Source organism: Vitis vinifera, chromosome 7, assembly GCF_030704535.1.
Source record: "Vitis vinifera cultivar Pinot Noir 40024 chromosome 7, ASM3070453v1".
Lineage (NCBI taxonomy): Eukaryota > Viridiplantae > Streptophyta > Magnoliopsida > Vitales > Vitaceae > Vitis > Vitis vinifera.
The window spans coordinates 21,907,255-21,922,847 of NC_081811.1; the positions used below are offsets into that span (position 1 = coordinate 21,907,255).

Sequence of the window (15,593 nt, forward strand, 5' to 3'; positions counted from 1 at the left end):
TTTCCTTTGGGGGGGAGGAAGTTTGGAGAGGAAAGCTCACTTAATTAAGTGGAAGGTGGTCTGTAGCCCTAAGGAGGAGGGAGGATTAGGCATCCGAAAGATAGATTTATTGAACAAAGCCTTGCTGGGCAAATGGGTGTGGAGATATGCCTATGAGAAAGAGAACCTATGGAAAATGGTGATAGGGGTGAAGTATGGTCAAGAGGGGTGTGGGTGGAGGACTAAGGATGTTTGTGGCCCCTATGGAGTGGGACTGTGGAAGGAGATCATGAAGGAAGCTGATTGGTGCTGGGAGAGTATTGATTTTAAGGTAGGTAAGGGGACCAGAGTTTTGTTCTGGACGGATAAGTGGTGTGGCAATGAGGCGTTTTCTCAAATTTTCCCTCAGCTGTTTACCTTGGCGGGTCATAGGAATGCCAAAGTAAGTGAAGTGTGGGACTCTAGCCTGGGTCAAGGAGGTTGGAATCTTAGTTTGGCTAGAGATTTCAATGATTGGGAGCTGGAACAGATAGGAAATATGCTGAATCTGCTGAAGGATTTTAGGACTTCGACTGAGGAGGATGCTGTGAGATGGAAAAGGGAAGGCAATGGTGTTTTTGGGGCTAAGGGTGCTTACAAAATGTTGTTTGGGTCCTTAGCCTGTGCTTTCCCGAACAGACGCATTTGGATGGATAAGGTGCCAACAAAAGTGTCATTTTTTGCTTGGGAAGCTTCGTGGGGGAAGATCCTTACCTTGGATAAGCTTCAAAGAAGGGGGTGGCAGTTCTCTAACCGGCGTTTTTTGTGTGGCTGTGAATAGGAAAATGCGAATCATATTTTGTTACATTGTACAGTGGTTAAGACTCTTTGGGAGATCACCCTTGCCATTTTTGGAGTCCAATGGGTGTTCCCAGAATCAGTTATAGAAGTGTTAGTTGGAGGGGCTCTTTTGTGGGGAAAAAAAGAAAAAACACCTGGAATTCCATTCCGTTGTGCATTTTTTGGACGGTTTGGAAGGAAAGGAATAGGTTAGCTTTTAGGGGGGGGTCTTTAGATATTCAAAAATTCAAGAATTTTTTTGTATGTAATTTGTGGAGTTGGGCTAGGGTGTACATTGGTGAGGATTCCTATTCTCTCTTAGGCTTTTTGGAGTGGCTTGCGGCCACTTGAGGGTGGGTGAGGTTCTTCCCCTCTCTTTTTTCAGTTCTTTTTCTTGGGCGTTTGTGTATACCCCTTGTATACATGCGGCTTTATAGCCTTTTCTAATATATTCTGATGTTTATCTATCAAAAAAATATGTCCAACCCTCACCAATCCCAACCCTCAAGCCAAGCCTGTGGGGAATTCGGGTTACCACGGGTTGTTATTGGTTATCAAACAAAACAATTATTTTAAATCCTATAAAGTATAAATCATATTATGAAATAAGAGATTAAAAACTAGATATCTGAAAGTTATAGATTAAATAATTATTTACTAATTTAATATGGGTAATTATTCATAAACTTAGACTTCAACTAGATACTTTAACAATTAAAGAAAAATGATAAAATAATTACTGTAATACAATTAAAAATTAATAAAATTTGAAGTTGTTTCCCATCATTTTTATGTTTTTTATTTTATATTTTAATAAAACAATAAATAATGTAGTTAAACATAAATAGATAATGTTTATGTTCGGGTTTTTAGCCGGACCTTCAAACATACCAACCCTAATATTTTTGGCTTGGTATTTTTCTAACCTAAGCCCAACTCTAACCTATTCAAGCCTTGCATGTCTCAACTTGAACATTGGGTTGGGCGATGCCTATGTCAACTTGAACATCGGGTTGGGCATAGGTTGGACGATGCTTGTGTCAACTTGAACATTGGGGTTAGGCACAAGTTGGGCGGGTTGGACCCTTCCAAGTTTCAGCGTTACATGACCTACCTCTTCTAAACCTTGCTGGACAACCAACTTCAGCTGCGCTCCTGGGCATGTGGTGGTTTCTCAACAACACCTTGAAGACACCAAGGAAACTGAACAATAGGATACCCAGGAAATGCAACAATAGGTGTCATGTTGGTTGAATAGACTTCATGGTCCCTTTCAAAGGTGGTTGGTGGACAATTTAAAATGTTAATAGGCACCTAGATTGTCTTTCTCATAACCTAGATGCTCTAATTCATCCTTCTGGGGTGAAGATCAATTATTCTTGAATGGTCTAATGCTTCTTCATGGGAATGTATGTGCATTGGAAACTGACTGTCATGAATCTATCTCAAATTTGAGGGTTGATCTTAGCTAATGTTTAAAGGGACTTATGGCCTCTTAGTATGAGTAAAGTGTACTTGCCTTTTTTTTTAAATATTTTATTTTCATGCAAAATGGAGAAATATTATTAGAGAAGAAAACAAATGATTTTTTTTTCTTCAAGAGAATATTATAAACAAGAAATGCCAATAGCGCCCTCCAAAATATAGAGGAAGTATACAATGAAAGCCTAAAGACGCCTCCAAAAGAATAAAGGGACAACAAAAAGCAACACCCCCTCCCCCAATAAGAGCCCAACTAATCAACAAAATCTATTATAGATGGAGGAATTGGAATTTGGTTATTCACCATTTACTAGGATCCCCGCTAAGCATCCATGGTTGAATGGTTAAAGTGCCCAAACTCATAATTGGTGATTGGGTTGTGGCACAGGCTATTTCACCAACTAATGCTTCTTCATTGTTCCTTGACGATTGGGTTGTGGCACAGGCTATTTCAGTTAGCTAAGTTGGATTGGGTTTCCCCAAGGAGCATATATGACATGATGTCCATCAAATTTAAAGGCTTCGGTAATTCTAAGAGAGGGATAGTTTTGTGGCAAGCTGCGAGCATAACTGTAATTCGGGTTGTGTGGTGGGAAAGAAACGCAAGGATTTTTGAGGATAAAGCAAGGAATTCAGAGTACCTTTGGGACTCTATAGTTTTCCTTGCTTCCCTTTGGGCCTTCTGTTCCAAGGCATTTAAGGGGATTCCCCTTAATGTGATTCAACTGGATTGGATACCGGTGTGTACTCCATAGGGATTGGTCCTTAGTGGGTGTTCGTTTGTTTTTTGTGTTTTTTCATGTAATTTAGTTGTCTTTGGTTGGAGGATTTCTCATCCTTCTTCTTGTACTCCTTTTCTATATTAATATATATTTGTATCGTTTCCAATCAAAAAAAAAAAAAAAAATTGGTGAATTCATAGGTTCAATTCCTTCAAAACCTAAAAATAACTTAGACCAAGGCTAAAGATTATAGAGAAAAGCTAACCCGGATACCCATGGTTATAAAAAAAGATTATAGAGAAAAGAGTGTTTTACCCATTGAACAAAATACTCTTCATTTTCAAACGATCTCTTGTTTCTTTCATTCTAAATTATCTAGAATAAGCATAAGGAATCAGTTTGCCATGCCTTTTTCTATTTTTTACACACGAAAGAGTCATGTCATCCTAATACCCACGAATGAGGGAAGCACCCAATACACGCTAAACAGGGAAAATTGTAAATGCCATAAAACCATTGTCTTGACACAATGGATAAGGATGTGATTAATGGATTCTTCCTATAAATGACAAAGGAAACATCTGTTTGCCAAAGATCACCCTCTCCTCTTTGAATGATCCAAGGTTAAAACATGTTCCCTAGTAGTCTCCCAAGTAGCCTCCCAAGCAAATAAGTTTACCTTTGGCAGCATCCAAGAATTCCAAATTACACCTATTGAAAAAAAAAAGTTGTACTTCTTGGCTCCAAAGTCGAGTAAAGGACTTTAATAGAAAACCTACCATTTTTCAACCTTTTCCATATCACCTTATCTTCCTCTTCCCCGCACACTCTCCTCCCTTGCAATCTCATAAGGAAGCGCTCCATAATTTCCACCTCCCAATCATTTAGGAGCCTAGACAAGCAAGGGGCCTAACAAACCCTATCATTTGATGGGTTCCAAACATTTGGCACCGATGCCTCCTTTGAAGCAACAATAGCAAATAGAGAATGGAAGGTAGTACACAATGGTTTGTAATCACACCACTCGTCTTTCCAAAATCTCACCCTCCATCCATTACTAACTTAGAAAGCAACTCTACTAGCCAAAAGATCCCAATCATTTTTAATGACTTTCTATAACCTTACCCCATGTTTTTCTCTCATTTTCTTGGAGCGCCACCCTCCTTCTTCTACCTTATACTTGCCACTTATAACTTGCTTCCATAAAGCCTCCTATCCTTAGCATAACACCAACTTTATTTACAAAGAAGGGCTTTGTTAGGCATCGAGAGATTCCTAACCCTAAAGCCACCCTTACTTTTGTTTGAACAAATGATAACCCACCTTACAAAATGTGGTTTCCGCTCAAGGGGGCCATCCTCCCCCAAAGGAAATCATTTTGAATTTGCTCCAACTTTAATCCGACTGTCTTTGAAATGTAAAATAAAGACATAAAATGGATAGACATACTAGATAAAATGCCCTAGATTAGGGTAAGCCTCCCACATTTAGTGATATACCGTCTTCTCCACATGGCTATCTTTTTGTGAAACCTCTCCTCCACTCCATCCCACACTGCCATAAACTTAGTTGGTGTTATGCCACCTTAAAGATTCACATTCTTTAACAGGAGGTGGCATGGGGCATTATCTATGTTGCTGTCCCTTAACATTGTGAGTGATTATCATGCTCTATACTTTGTAGAGCATCAAAGATTTCAAATTTTGTGAATTGCATTTCAATTGTTTTTATTTGGTGAATTAAATTTATCTCCTATAAAAAAAACCAATGGAAATCCTTTGCATGTACCAAGGGATATTCTTATTTTGAAAACAGGTGGTTCAGGCACCTTGTGGTAATGTACTATTTGTTGCCATTTTACTTGGTTATAGGCTGAACTTAGATTGACCTTCAATTTCTTTACTTTTCTGTTATTAATCAGTTTTGTTGTTTATTCTTCTCTTAATTGTAGGTAGGACTTGAGGGGAGTTCTGTTGGGCAGTGGTGGCTGGATATGATAGGGAGAACTTTGGATGAAGGGTCAATATTTGAACGTGTTGGATCTAGGCAGTTGGCAGGATTACTCATTGCTGTATGGTGAGTATTGGTCAAGGGACGCTCGCTAGTAAGGTTTAGATTCTTCTTTTCTTTTTTTGATAGGTAAAAGCAGAAGATAATTTATAAATGAGGAAAAAAGGGAGCCCAAAGTTTGGATTCTTCTTTTCTAATTTGAAGTGAAGCCTATTAAGGGGGTTCATGGACATTCTAATGAATTTCTAGTTCACTTTGCTTTAATTTGTATTTGACGTGGGTTATTGATGCTCTTGATAGCATGTAGATGAGGCTAATTGTTTTCATGGTTTAGTGTTTGCTGTGTGTTTGGTTACTAGAAAAAGAGACATTGGGAAACAAAACAAAAATGACAAAGTGTTAGAGGTTTGAAAATCTTTAAAGTTTTAGAAGTTTGGATGGATAACCAACAATTTAAGGCGAATGCCAGGATGTGTGGCAGAGGCGCATGGTCCTGGGTTCAATTATTGTTGCTGCTTGAATACCCTGTATTATGCGGTGCTGGTTGTGATGGGTTTAGTTAGCACCCCGAGGTTCGGGTCCCCATTGAGAGTCCGAAGGGCTCGGCCATGGAAGTTTCCTTGGTTATCAAGAAAAAATAAACATCTGCAATTTAATTATAGATCACCAAGATCTATTGTTTATCAAAAGAAATTACTATGATCTAGTAAAGAAGCTTTTGGCCACTATTCATATTTGGGTTGATGAACCTGGTTATTGGTCTCTCAATGCTTCTTCTTCCTCAGCTCTTTCCTTATTTAGTATCGATCTATCTATATTTTCTATTTTACTCTCTTGTGCACTTATATGTTCTTATTTTACTTCGAATGAGAAAACATTTCATATCAATATGTTGATACATATATATTTTCCATTCACCCCCAAAACTCATAATATTCTATCTTTGAGTTTGTACTCTGTTCATCTCTTCTCATCTCACATTTATTATCTAAACAAACCATACTTGCTCTTGCCAAATTGGGAAGTAAAGTGTTTGACCAATTAAAGCCCTTCAAACTTTTTTTTTTTCCTTTTTTATAAAATGAACAATATTACAAATTTTATAATTTACAAGAAGCCCTTGCTTATGCTTCTTTTATTTATTTGTTTTTTTAAAAAAAAAAGAAGTTTCTTTTCTAAATGGCTTATACTTCTATGTTTATATAACAAGCCTTTTATTTTTTCTTCTTTGAAAGATGTTTTGAACCTTGCAGTACACAAGTGTATTGGTATGTCCTAAGTTTGTCCGGAATGTTCCAATGCACAAAATTATTTTTGACATTAGAATATGTTAATGAGTATGTAAAATGTCTTTGGCTGGTCTAACAATTATTCATATATAATGCAACATACATAATCGTTAGGACCAATATAGAAGTCTTCTTGCTTTAGAGCTCCTTATTGTTATAGATGTTGCTTTTATAATTTTTAAGAAATGCTTTCCAACAGAATTTTTGAAAAGTATTTTGCAATTTATATGCTGAATTCATAGAGAAGGTTTACACTTACTTTTTAAGTATCATAGACTGGCTAGTGAATCAATACATCATTGTCCGATTGATAGTATATGAAAATTGAAATAAAAAACCATGGTTTAGTTCCTCGAGCTTTTGATGTTTTCCTAGAATTTCTATAAAAATTTAATAATAGCTTTTGGAAAATTAAAAATGTGAAGAAGTGGAAACACTTGAAATACAATTAGTTTTGGTTTCAAATAGATGTTTTATTTTGCTTGATAAACCATGGGAACATTTCTATGTTTTTGATGGACACTAAGGAATTTTAATTCATGGTGATTTAGATCTGGGCTTCTAAGCTACATTAAAATTGCTATCTAATTATATATATATATATAACACAATGACCTGATTTAATGTCTATGGTGTCTCCAAATAACCCTTCATGATCAATTTGGTTTTCCATTCTCTTTTTGGGCCAAGTCATCTACATTCTTGGTCTTATTAGGTTTTATTGCTAATTGGTGACTTAGCACTGATACTTGAAAAGAATTATGTTTCAGGGTTAGAAATAATATCAGAGCTCATGTTGGAGATGTTGATGCTGCAGCAGTTCCATGTGGATTTGGGCGTGCAATCGGTAATAAGGTATGCTGTCCATTTCATAAACAAGTTTTCATCTGTCTACTAAAGTAAATGATGGAAATCTTTGGGTTCAGAACTAATTGTTGCAATGTGATGGATTCCAAAAGATCTCCATTATTCTCTAGATGGTCTGCCTTTATTTGCATTTGCACCTGCACCCACAGAGGGACACATGGCCAAGCACACAAAGATATTTTGGCACTTAGAAAGTGGTTCGGTTCATAATTGTATTTTCCTTTTGTTGCTTGCTATATTTTGTTCTTCTTATGATTGACATAGCTAAAGTTTGGCTTATCAGGGAGCTGTTGGTTTGAGAATGAGAGTGTATAATCGGATAATGTGTTTTGTAAACTGTCACTTTGCTGCGCATTTAGAGGCAGTCAATCGTCGTAATGCGGACTTTGATCATGTATATCGAACTATGATCTTTAGCCGGCCATCTAACCTTTTTAATGCTACAACTGGTATGATGTTGTGCCTGTTCTTGTCTTGCTCGCTTGCTTGCTTAATGTGTTTATATTGGCTTCTTTATAGTTCTAGCTTGCCATTGCTCCTTTCTGTTGCAGCTGGTGTTTCATCTGCTGTACAAATGCTGCGAAGTGCAAACGTATGTACATAAAATTGTATTGCATCTGTTTGGATCTTTCAATTATTCTATTGAAGAATTCAATTTTTTTGGTTAAGTTAGAAAAATACTGATATCTGTTTCTCAGTCAGTAGAAGGGACTCCTGAATTGTCTGAGGCAGACATGGTTGTATTCCTTGGTGATTTTAATTATCGGCTTGATGGCATATCTTATGATGAAGCAAGGGATTTTGTTTCTCAAAGATGTTTTGATTGGCTTAAAGAAAGGGATCAACTTCGAGCAGAAATGGAAGCTGGGAATGTCTTCCAAGGAATGCGTGAAGCAGTCGTTAGATTTCCTCCCACATACAAGTTTGAAAGGCACCAAGCTGGTTTAGCAGGTAGCTTTTGCTCTGAATTGTATCTGTTTCTTGATCATGTATTGGTTACGTGATCATGAACTAGATGCGTCCTATCTGTTATGACTATTTGGTTATTCCTTTTGTCATATTGTTTGTGGCTCAGTCAAGCAATTCTCCTGTTTATGCTAATTAAAAAAGGAGTAATTCTCTGTTCCATAGAAGCTCATATAAAGGGAAGGGCTGGCATTACTGATCCTTATTGGTGTTTTAACTTCTCAGGGTCCCCCCCATAAGCATTTGACTCTAATCTTGTGTAACCTGTTTGCTAGGATATGATTCTGGTGAAAAGAAGCGCATTCCAGCTTGGTGTGACAGGATTTTATATCGTGATAGCCGCTCAGCTGCTGTTGCTGAATGCAATTTAGAGTGTCCTGTAGTCTCTTCAATTTTACAGTAAGTTACCATACAAACATGGGTGCTGACATGGTACCATGCATATCATATATATATATATATGCATATGTGCATCTGTTATTATGTATTTGATGAAAGCCACCATGTTGGGATCATTTCTTCCATGCATGTCATGCACCCCAAATCTCGCCTTGACTGAAGATTGATAGCCACGTGATTGATCGACACTCTCCTTGTGACTGATGTTGTTTAATGAGAAACAAGGGAGATGACGATTGAGGGGCTGTTGAACTCTGTTGGGTGCATGAGCAATAGGAGAAAACAAGTGGGGTCGCATGTTGGCCCAACGAAACAAGCTTCCCCTGTATTATTTCTGCTGTGGTGTAATAAGTACCAACTTTTATGCTTAGAGTTATTTGAAACCCTCTCTCCTCTCTCTCTCTCTCTCTCTATATATATATATATATATATTGAAGCCTTCACACTCCTATTTTTGTTTTTTTCCCCTTTTAAGACTTTGATATCTTCTTTTGAACTAGGTACGAAGCTTGCATGGATGTGACAGACAGTGATCATAAGCCTGTTCGTTGCATGTTTAGTGTTGATATTGCTCGAGTAGACGAGTCAGTCAGAAGACAGGAGTTTGGAGAAATTATTGGATCTAATAAGAGGATCTGGCATATGCTTGAAGAACTGTGCAAGATTCCAGACACTATTGTTAGTACAAACAACATAATCCTTCAGAATCAGGACACATCTATTTTGCGGATTACTAATAAATCAGGGAAATATGAAGCTCTATTTGAAATAATTTGTGAAGGTCAGTCCACCATTAAGGAGGGCGGACTAGCATCTGATCATCAACCAAGGGGTTCCTTTGGCTTTCCACGATGGCTTGAGGTAATTTCCCAGTTTCTCAAATACATCTAAATATTGTCTTTGTCATACCTATTGGGCTTTTAGCTGGTTTAAAGTTAGTTAATATACTAGCATAACCTAAAAATTGATGTGTTCATGGCCAATCTAAAACCCAAAACCTAATCCATTGATAGGGTTTAGCCTGAGCAAAACCATATGGCCTAATTATTTAAATATTTAAAAGCATTAAAATCATTTTAAGTATATTTTAAGAAGCTGTGTTGGATTTGTGGTGATATGACTTAAACCTAAATATGAATTTAACCAGTTTACAATAAAGGGCTTGAGCTAACTCAATCAAATTTAGTTGGTTTAGAGGTCCATCTGTAGTTTCAATTTTTTGAGATTCATTCTTTGTGATTTGTACTTCGCATACTTAGTGTCACATGAACGAAATCTACTATGTAATTTTTCATGTCTGTGCAACGCTTAGACACCCCTCTAAGCTAGCCTTGCAAAAGCCACCCGAGATTAGAATAAGGAAACATACAAAACCCCAATGAGATTACAGGGCACCACCCCCAACTTGGATTTTATTACTTTACTAAATAAGAATACAAGACACAACCTTTAGCAAGGCTCCCACAATAGCACTGGTGAGTTCATGCTCTTTAGATCTCTCCTCTTCTAGGAGGCTTTCCTGTCCTTTTATAGAGTGGCCGTCACCCACTCCTTGTTAGACTAGGAGTACACATCCTAGTTCTATTGGGACTCTTCTTGATAGGCTGTTGCACCAATCACTCCTACTCGGACTCAAAGTCCTACTTAGACTACAATTACAATTACAATAGGAATACGACTCCTATTCATACTCAACTTGTAATCTCATTTTGAGTTCAACTCTACGTGTTGCTGCTGTGTGTGCCTATATAAGCAACTCATGTGCCTGCCAAGCCATCTTCTTGTTCTACACGTTTGAGTCTCATCCATGCCGAGACAACCGTCTCTATGCCCACTCCCCATGTCATTACGCACATGAGTTGCATCACACCTTGACTCCTTACCCATGGTTGCATGCTTTGGCAAGGGTCACTACCACCCCTTGCTTAAGTCTGAAGCCCACGATGGCACCATGCCACATCCCACTCTCTCTTGGTATAGTAACGAGTCATGGCATTGTGCCTGTGACTCCTCATTTGTGCACAAGGCGTTGTGCCCTTGTGTGTGGCATCCTGCATCATGTCTTGAGCTGACTTCGTTGCTACTGTATCCTCATGCCACATCCAAGCAACAGACCATGACATTGTGCTCATGGCTCTTCAAGCCGCCCCGCATAAGGCATTGCGGCCTTGTGCCACCGTTGGGAGGGAGTCCGCACACCTTGTGCCATTACGGCTATGGGTTGCACACCACCACATGTCGTGGAGCCCATGTGTGGGTACTAAGAAGGCTTGTCTCATGTACCTTACTTGTGTCGAAGGTCTTGCATCGATGCCCCTTGGTGTGGCCACGCCCATGTCTCCATGCCTCACCTTGAGTCACCTAGCCTCCCCCCATAAAGAACATTTCAAATTGTTTTAGAAGTTTCTAGAGGAAACATCACCAATGTTTGAGGAGGAATAATGGATTTATTAAAAAATTAGGAAAATCCATAAATTCCTAGAAACCCTCTTGTTGCTTGTGTGTGTGCCCCATGAGGGCAACCTATTGTGTGTGCGGCCGGTGCATGTGGCCCATGCGTGTGGCCTGTAAGTGGCTCCTTGCACTTGCCTAAGTGCTGTAGCCTGATGCCACAAATCCTCCACCACCTTGTCTCTTTCTTTAGGGCTTCCTCCATGGGTGCTAGGTGCTCACCCATGAGACCCTTAGTGCTACATGGTCCATATCAAGGGTCTAACCCTTATCTTGTTCACTATTTTCAGACTAATATGAGAAAAAATGGGTATTTCTTATCAACAGTCTTATAGTTACTCACTTGTAAGGTAAATCTCAAATAGTCTCAAAAGTAATAAGTTTTAAATTGACAACTTAAAAATAATTTAACTTAAAGTTAATTTAAGTTATTAAGTAATAAGTATTAATTTTTATCAAACACCCTCTTAGTCACTTTGAGTGGAAGCAATCATAAAGGTTTTTGTCTAAAGTAACCCTTCTTGTATCATTGGTAGGCAAAGGGATGAGTGGACATGGCCATATTTGTTAATAAGCAAAATGGTAAACAAGTGGCTTACTGTTAGTAAGACACCTGACTAGGCTTCTTTATCTTGGCCATCCTTGTCCTAGCCACGCCTTTTTTGATCTTATTTGTATGGTTAGGATGCTTAACATTGACTCAATGGCTACCGTTGGCACTTAATGCATATTTGTCTACTTGATAAAACATTATGAGATGAGAAAGATTGTTGTATCTATGCTTCTAAAGGAGTATGTAGAACTTTCATTTTTTGGTTTCGGAGTGGTTTGGCTCCTAAAGGCCAAACAATAATTTTTTTTTCTTTTTGTTTTTTTGGTGTGTTTTAATTTATTAATGCTTTAATTGAAAAATATTTTTAAACTCACTTATTTTTATTAAAAAGATACATTTATTTTAAAATGGAAATTATTTTAAATATTAATATTTTTATAATGTTGATTATAGAATAAATTCAAAATTTTCTTTAAAATAAAAAAGGATTAAGTTTTGATTAATAGTCATAAATAGTACTAATAAAGTTTATATATATAAAATTAGGGTTAATTTTTGGAAAGAGAATGGAAGTGGAGAACATGATAGGATTTTTGGGAAGAGTAAGTATAATGTGATTAAAGTGGGGCTTGAGCTTTGGTCTCATAAAAGGGTATAGATGACCACATCCTCCTTCATTGCCCTAAGACAAGTATTTTGTGGTAGCTAATTTTTTTTTGTTGTTTGGAGTGGTTTGGGTGCTGCATTCTATAGTTAAAGGAACCCTCCTCAGTTGGCATAAGCCTTTTGTAAGGATAAATGGAAAAAGGCTTGGAGGATTGGCCCCTTGTATGTGTTTTGAACTCTATGGAAAAAAAGAAATAGGAGTTTGAAGACGTTGAACAGTTGAACAAAACAATCAAATTTATTTTCATGAGTGCTTATTTGGAATGGGCTAGAGTTCATATTGTTGATCATTCATTATCCATGATGGACTTTGTTGATTGGCTTTACTCCAAGTAAGGAGAGGAATCTCGGTTTTTGTCCTTTTCTCTTCTTTTGTTTGCCTTTTAGCACTTATTGTATACATCATATGTACCTTGGCGCCCTCCCACTTAGGTTATTAATATATTTTCCATGATTGATCAGAATTTTGTTAATCAATCTATTTTTGGATTAGTTAAATAACACATAATCGAGGGTTATGTAGATCTTCAAACACTAAGCTATGATGTAACCACAAGTATGTAGAGGGAAGTTTCCTCACCATGCAGCCCAATACCTAAGCAATTTCCTCCACATTAGCAACTTCGTGATTGAAACTAATTCACTTTTCTCCAAGTTGATTTTCAAACCCAATCTTGCCTCAAACCACATGAAAATCCAACTTGGGTATTCCAATTGCTCTTGATTAGCATCATAGAATATTAAGGTGTCATTAGCAAACAAAAAGTGGGACAATTCAAGCCCTCTTGTTTTCCGCCCACCTTGAAATGCTAAATGAAGTCCTCTTCCCTAGCCCTCATCAAAATTTGACTTAGTGCCCCCATAGCCAAAATGAATAATTAAGGTGAAAGAGGGTCTCCCTACCTCAATCCCTTGGAACTCTGGAAAAAAACCAGAAGCTGTCCCATAAACATAGAATTTTGTCGATGAAATGCACTACTTGATCCATCTAACCTACTTTTGCTCAAATCCTGTCTTTTCCATGATTGTAATCAAGAAATCTCAATTGACTTGATCACATGCCTTCACAATGTCAAACTTACATGACCTCACTGTTCGAGTTTTTTTATCCTTTATTCTATGACTTCATTTTAGATGAGGATTGCATCCTACCCCCCACAAAGGCATGCTGCCAGATGGATACCACCTTTCTCACCACTTTTTCGAGTCTATTAGCCAAGACTTTTACCAAAAGCTTGTACAACCTCCCTAATAAGCTTATGGGTCTAAAGTTTGTCAATTCCTCTGCTCCACCTTTCTAAGGAATCAAGACAAACAAGGTGGCATTCAAGCTTCTCTTGAAGGATCATAGGATCCATGAAAAAGCTCATCATCTTGTGTTTTACAAAATCCCATCAAAGCTGCCAAAACCCCATAGTGAAGCCATCAAGCCTGAAGCTTTTGCCCTGTTTAACCTAGACTAGGTGGCAAAAACTTCCTCGCTTTTTAAGACAACTTAATGAGTGGGAGCTTAGAAGAGTGGATGAATTTATAAGGAATTTGTATGTGATCCCAATTAGAAGCAATGGGGAGGATAAGATGATTTGGATGTAAACCAAGAGCGGTATTTTCTCAATTAAATCTCTATATGCTTCATTGGTGGTGGGGCTCTTGTGTAGAAACCGCTTCTTGTAAGGTGGAAAGCAGTTTGTTTGGTGAAAAGGAAAGGTGGTTTGGGTGTGAGAAATCTCTCTGATGAATAGAACTCTCTTATGCAAGTGGACTTGGTGGTATGCCAATGAAAGGGAGGTCCTTTGGAAGCATGTCATCGGTCAAAAGTATGGTGAAGATGATGGGGGGTCGCGTTCCGGCAAGGTGAGTGAGAGGTTTGGTGTGGGGTTGTGGAACTATTTGAGTGGCAGGTTGGCCTTCTAAGTGGGCAATGGGCAGAGAGTGAGATTTTGGATGGACAAGTGGTGTGAAGATGAACCACTTTGTGAATCCTTCCCTTCCTTATTTACCCCTTCGTCTAAGGAAAGCTTGGGTGACGGATGTTTGGAACCCTAAAGGAGAAGGGGGTGGATGGACCCCTCTTTTCTCTAGGGCCTTTAATGATTGAGAGTTAGATTTAGTGGAGCGTTTCTTACAAAAGATTCAAGCAATTAGAGTTCACAGGGATGTGGAAGATAAAAGTGTGCAGGCACATATTTTGTGAAGTATAATTGTGTTAATCTTTCAAAACACAAGAATTCCTGAATGCCCAAAAGCCCCACTATCATAAAAGTTATGTTAAACCAATTGGAACAAACTACTTCCTTTTTAACATTTTCATCTAGCAAACTCGAATCGTTACTGTACTTTCATATTATTATGGTATGTTGTTCCTAGTACTTGATTATTGTAGCAACCTCATCTACTCCAATGGTGAGAAGTTGGATCTTATACTGCTCTTTTAGAGTCAAAATTGGCTGATTAACAGGCCTTCCATTTCAACCAGGTCAATCCAGCATCTGCCATCATCAAACCAGATCATGTTGCAGAGGTGGCGGTTCATCATGAGGAATTCCAAACCCTAGAAGAATTTGTTGATGGCATCCCACAAAATTGGTGGTGTGAAGACTCTAGAGACAAGGAAGTTATATTGGTAGTTAAGATTCGTGGCAAATTCTCCACTGAGACAAGAAATCACCGCATCAGAGTGCGGTACTGCTTCGCGGCTAAGAAATTACCTATTGATTCAAAATCTAACTCCTCTAGGCAAGCACAAGGAACCGTCCTTCACCGATCTGATATGCAGCGCCTAAGTGGTTCCTCTGATGTGGTTGCTCACCTGCGGAATATGCACAGCCCTTAGGGCAGCAATGATTCTGTCTGCACATCAATCCGTGAGTAGATCAACAAGGAAGATGAAACAATGACTGTGATGCAGTCCATCTGTTCAGACAGACCTCTCCCAGACAAGCATCTTGTTGTAAATAGCTGTGGAGCTGGTTCCCAATGTAAACTTGCAACAAGTTGAGTTTGCTCCCCACAACATTTTTGTTAGGTATGGGTGTCTATTCTTTAAACAATATCAGGTTTTTAAGTTTTTGAGTCCAACTTGTAATTTTCTGTGACTATTTGTTAGTGCAGAGGTGTATAGAAAAAGTGAAGCAACGGGGTGGAGTGTTATAAGATTCTTCCCCCCCATTTGTGTTCTTTTATTTAAAACTTAAAGCCATTTGTTCATTAAAATTATGAGTGTATCTTAGATTGAGCACTATGAAAGCATGGAGAAAGCAAAACTTTTGCAGTAGGCTTCTTCTACTTCTTCTTATTGTAAATGGTATATCAATCTGTGAGTAATATGGATTTCAATATCAATCTTCCTTCATATGTCTTCAATCTTAATTTTTTTTACATGGCTTAGGT

The 15,593-nt window shown here is 38.1% G+C and overlaps 1 protein-coding gene across 4 annotated transcripts in view; it reads left to right on the forward strand.

The window, feature by feature from the left end:
* Positions 1-15,557, forward strand: part of LOC100253200 (type II inositol polyphosphate 5-phosphatase 15) — a 38,614-nt gene extending 23,057 nt beyond the window's left edge. For 2 of the 4 annotated variants that reach the window (XM_059738394.1, XM_010648157.3), the window contains exons 4-11: positions 4,954-5,078; positions 7,072-7,156; positions 7,452-7,617; positions 7,720-7,760; positions 7,867-8,119; positions 8,410-8,533; positions 9,034-9,394; positions 14,680-15,557. In XM_059738394.1, the coding sequence (XP_059594377.1) occupies positions 4,954-5,078; positions 7,072-7,156; positions 7,452-7,617; positions 7,720-7,760; positions 7,867-8,119; positions 8,410-8,533; positions 9,034-9,394; positions 14,680-15,036 (1,512 nt within the window). In that variant the 3' untranslated portion in view covers positions 15,037-15,557. Of the gene's footprint in view, positions 1-4,953; positions 5,079-7,071; positions 7,157-7,451; positions 7,761-7,866; positions 8,120-8,409; positions 8,534-9,033; positions 9,395-14,679 lie in introns of all 4 variants that reach the window. The other 2 variants (XR_002029441.2, XM_010648156.3) reach the window with 2 other exon arrangements.
* Positions 15,558-15,593: the final 36 nt, after the last annotated feature.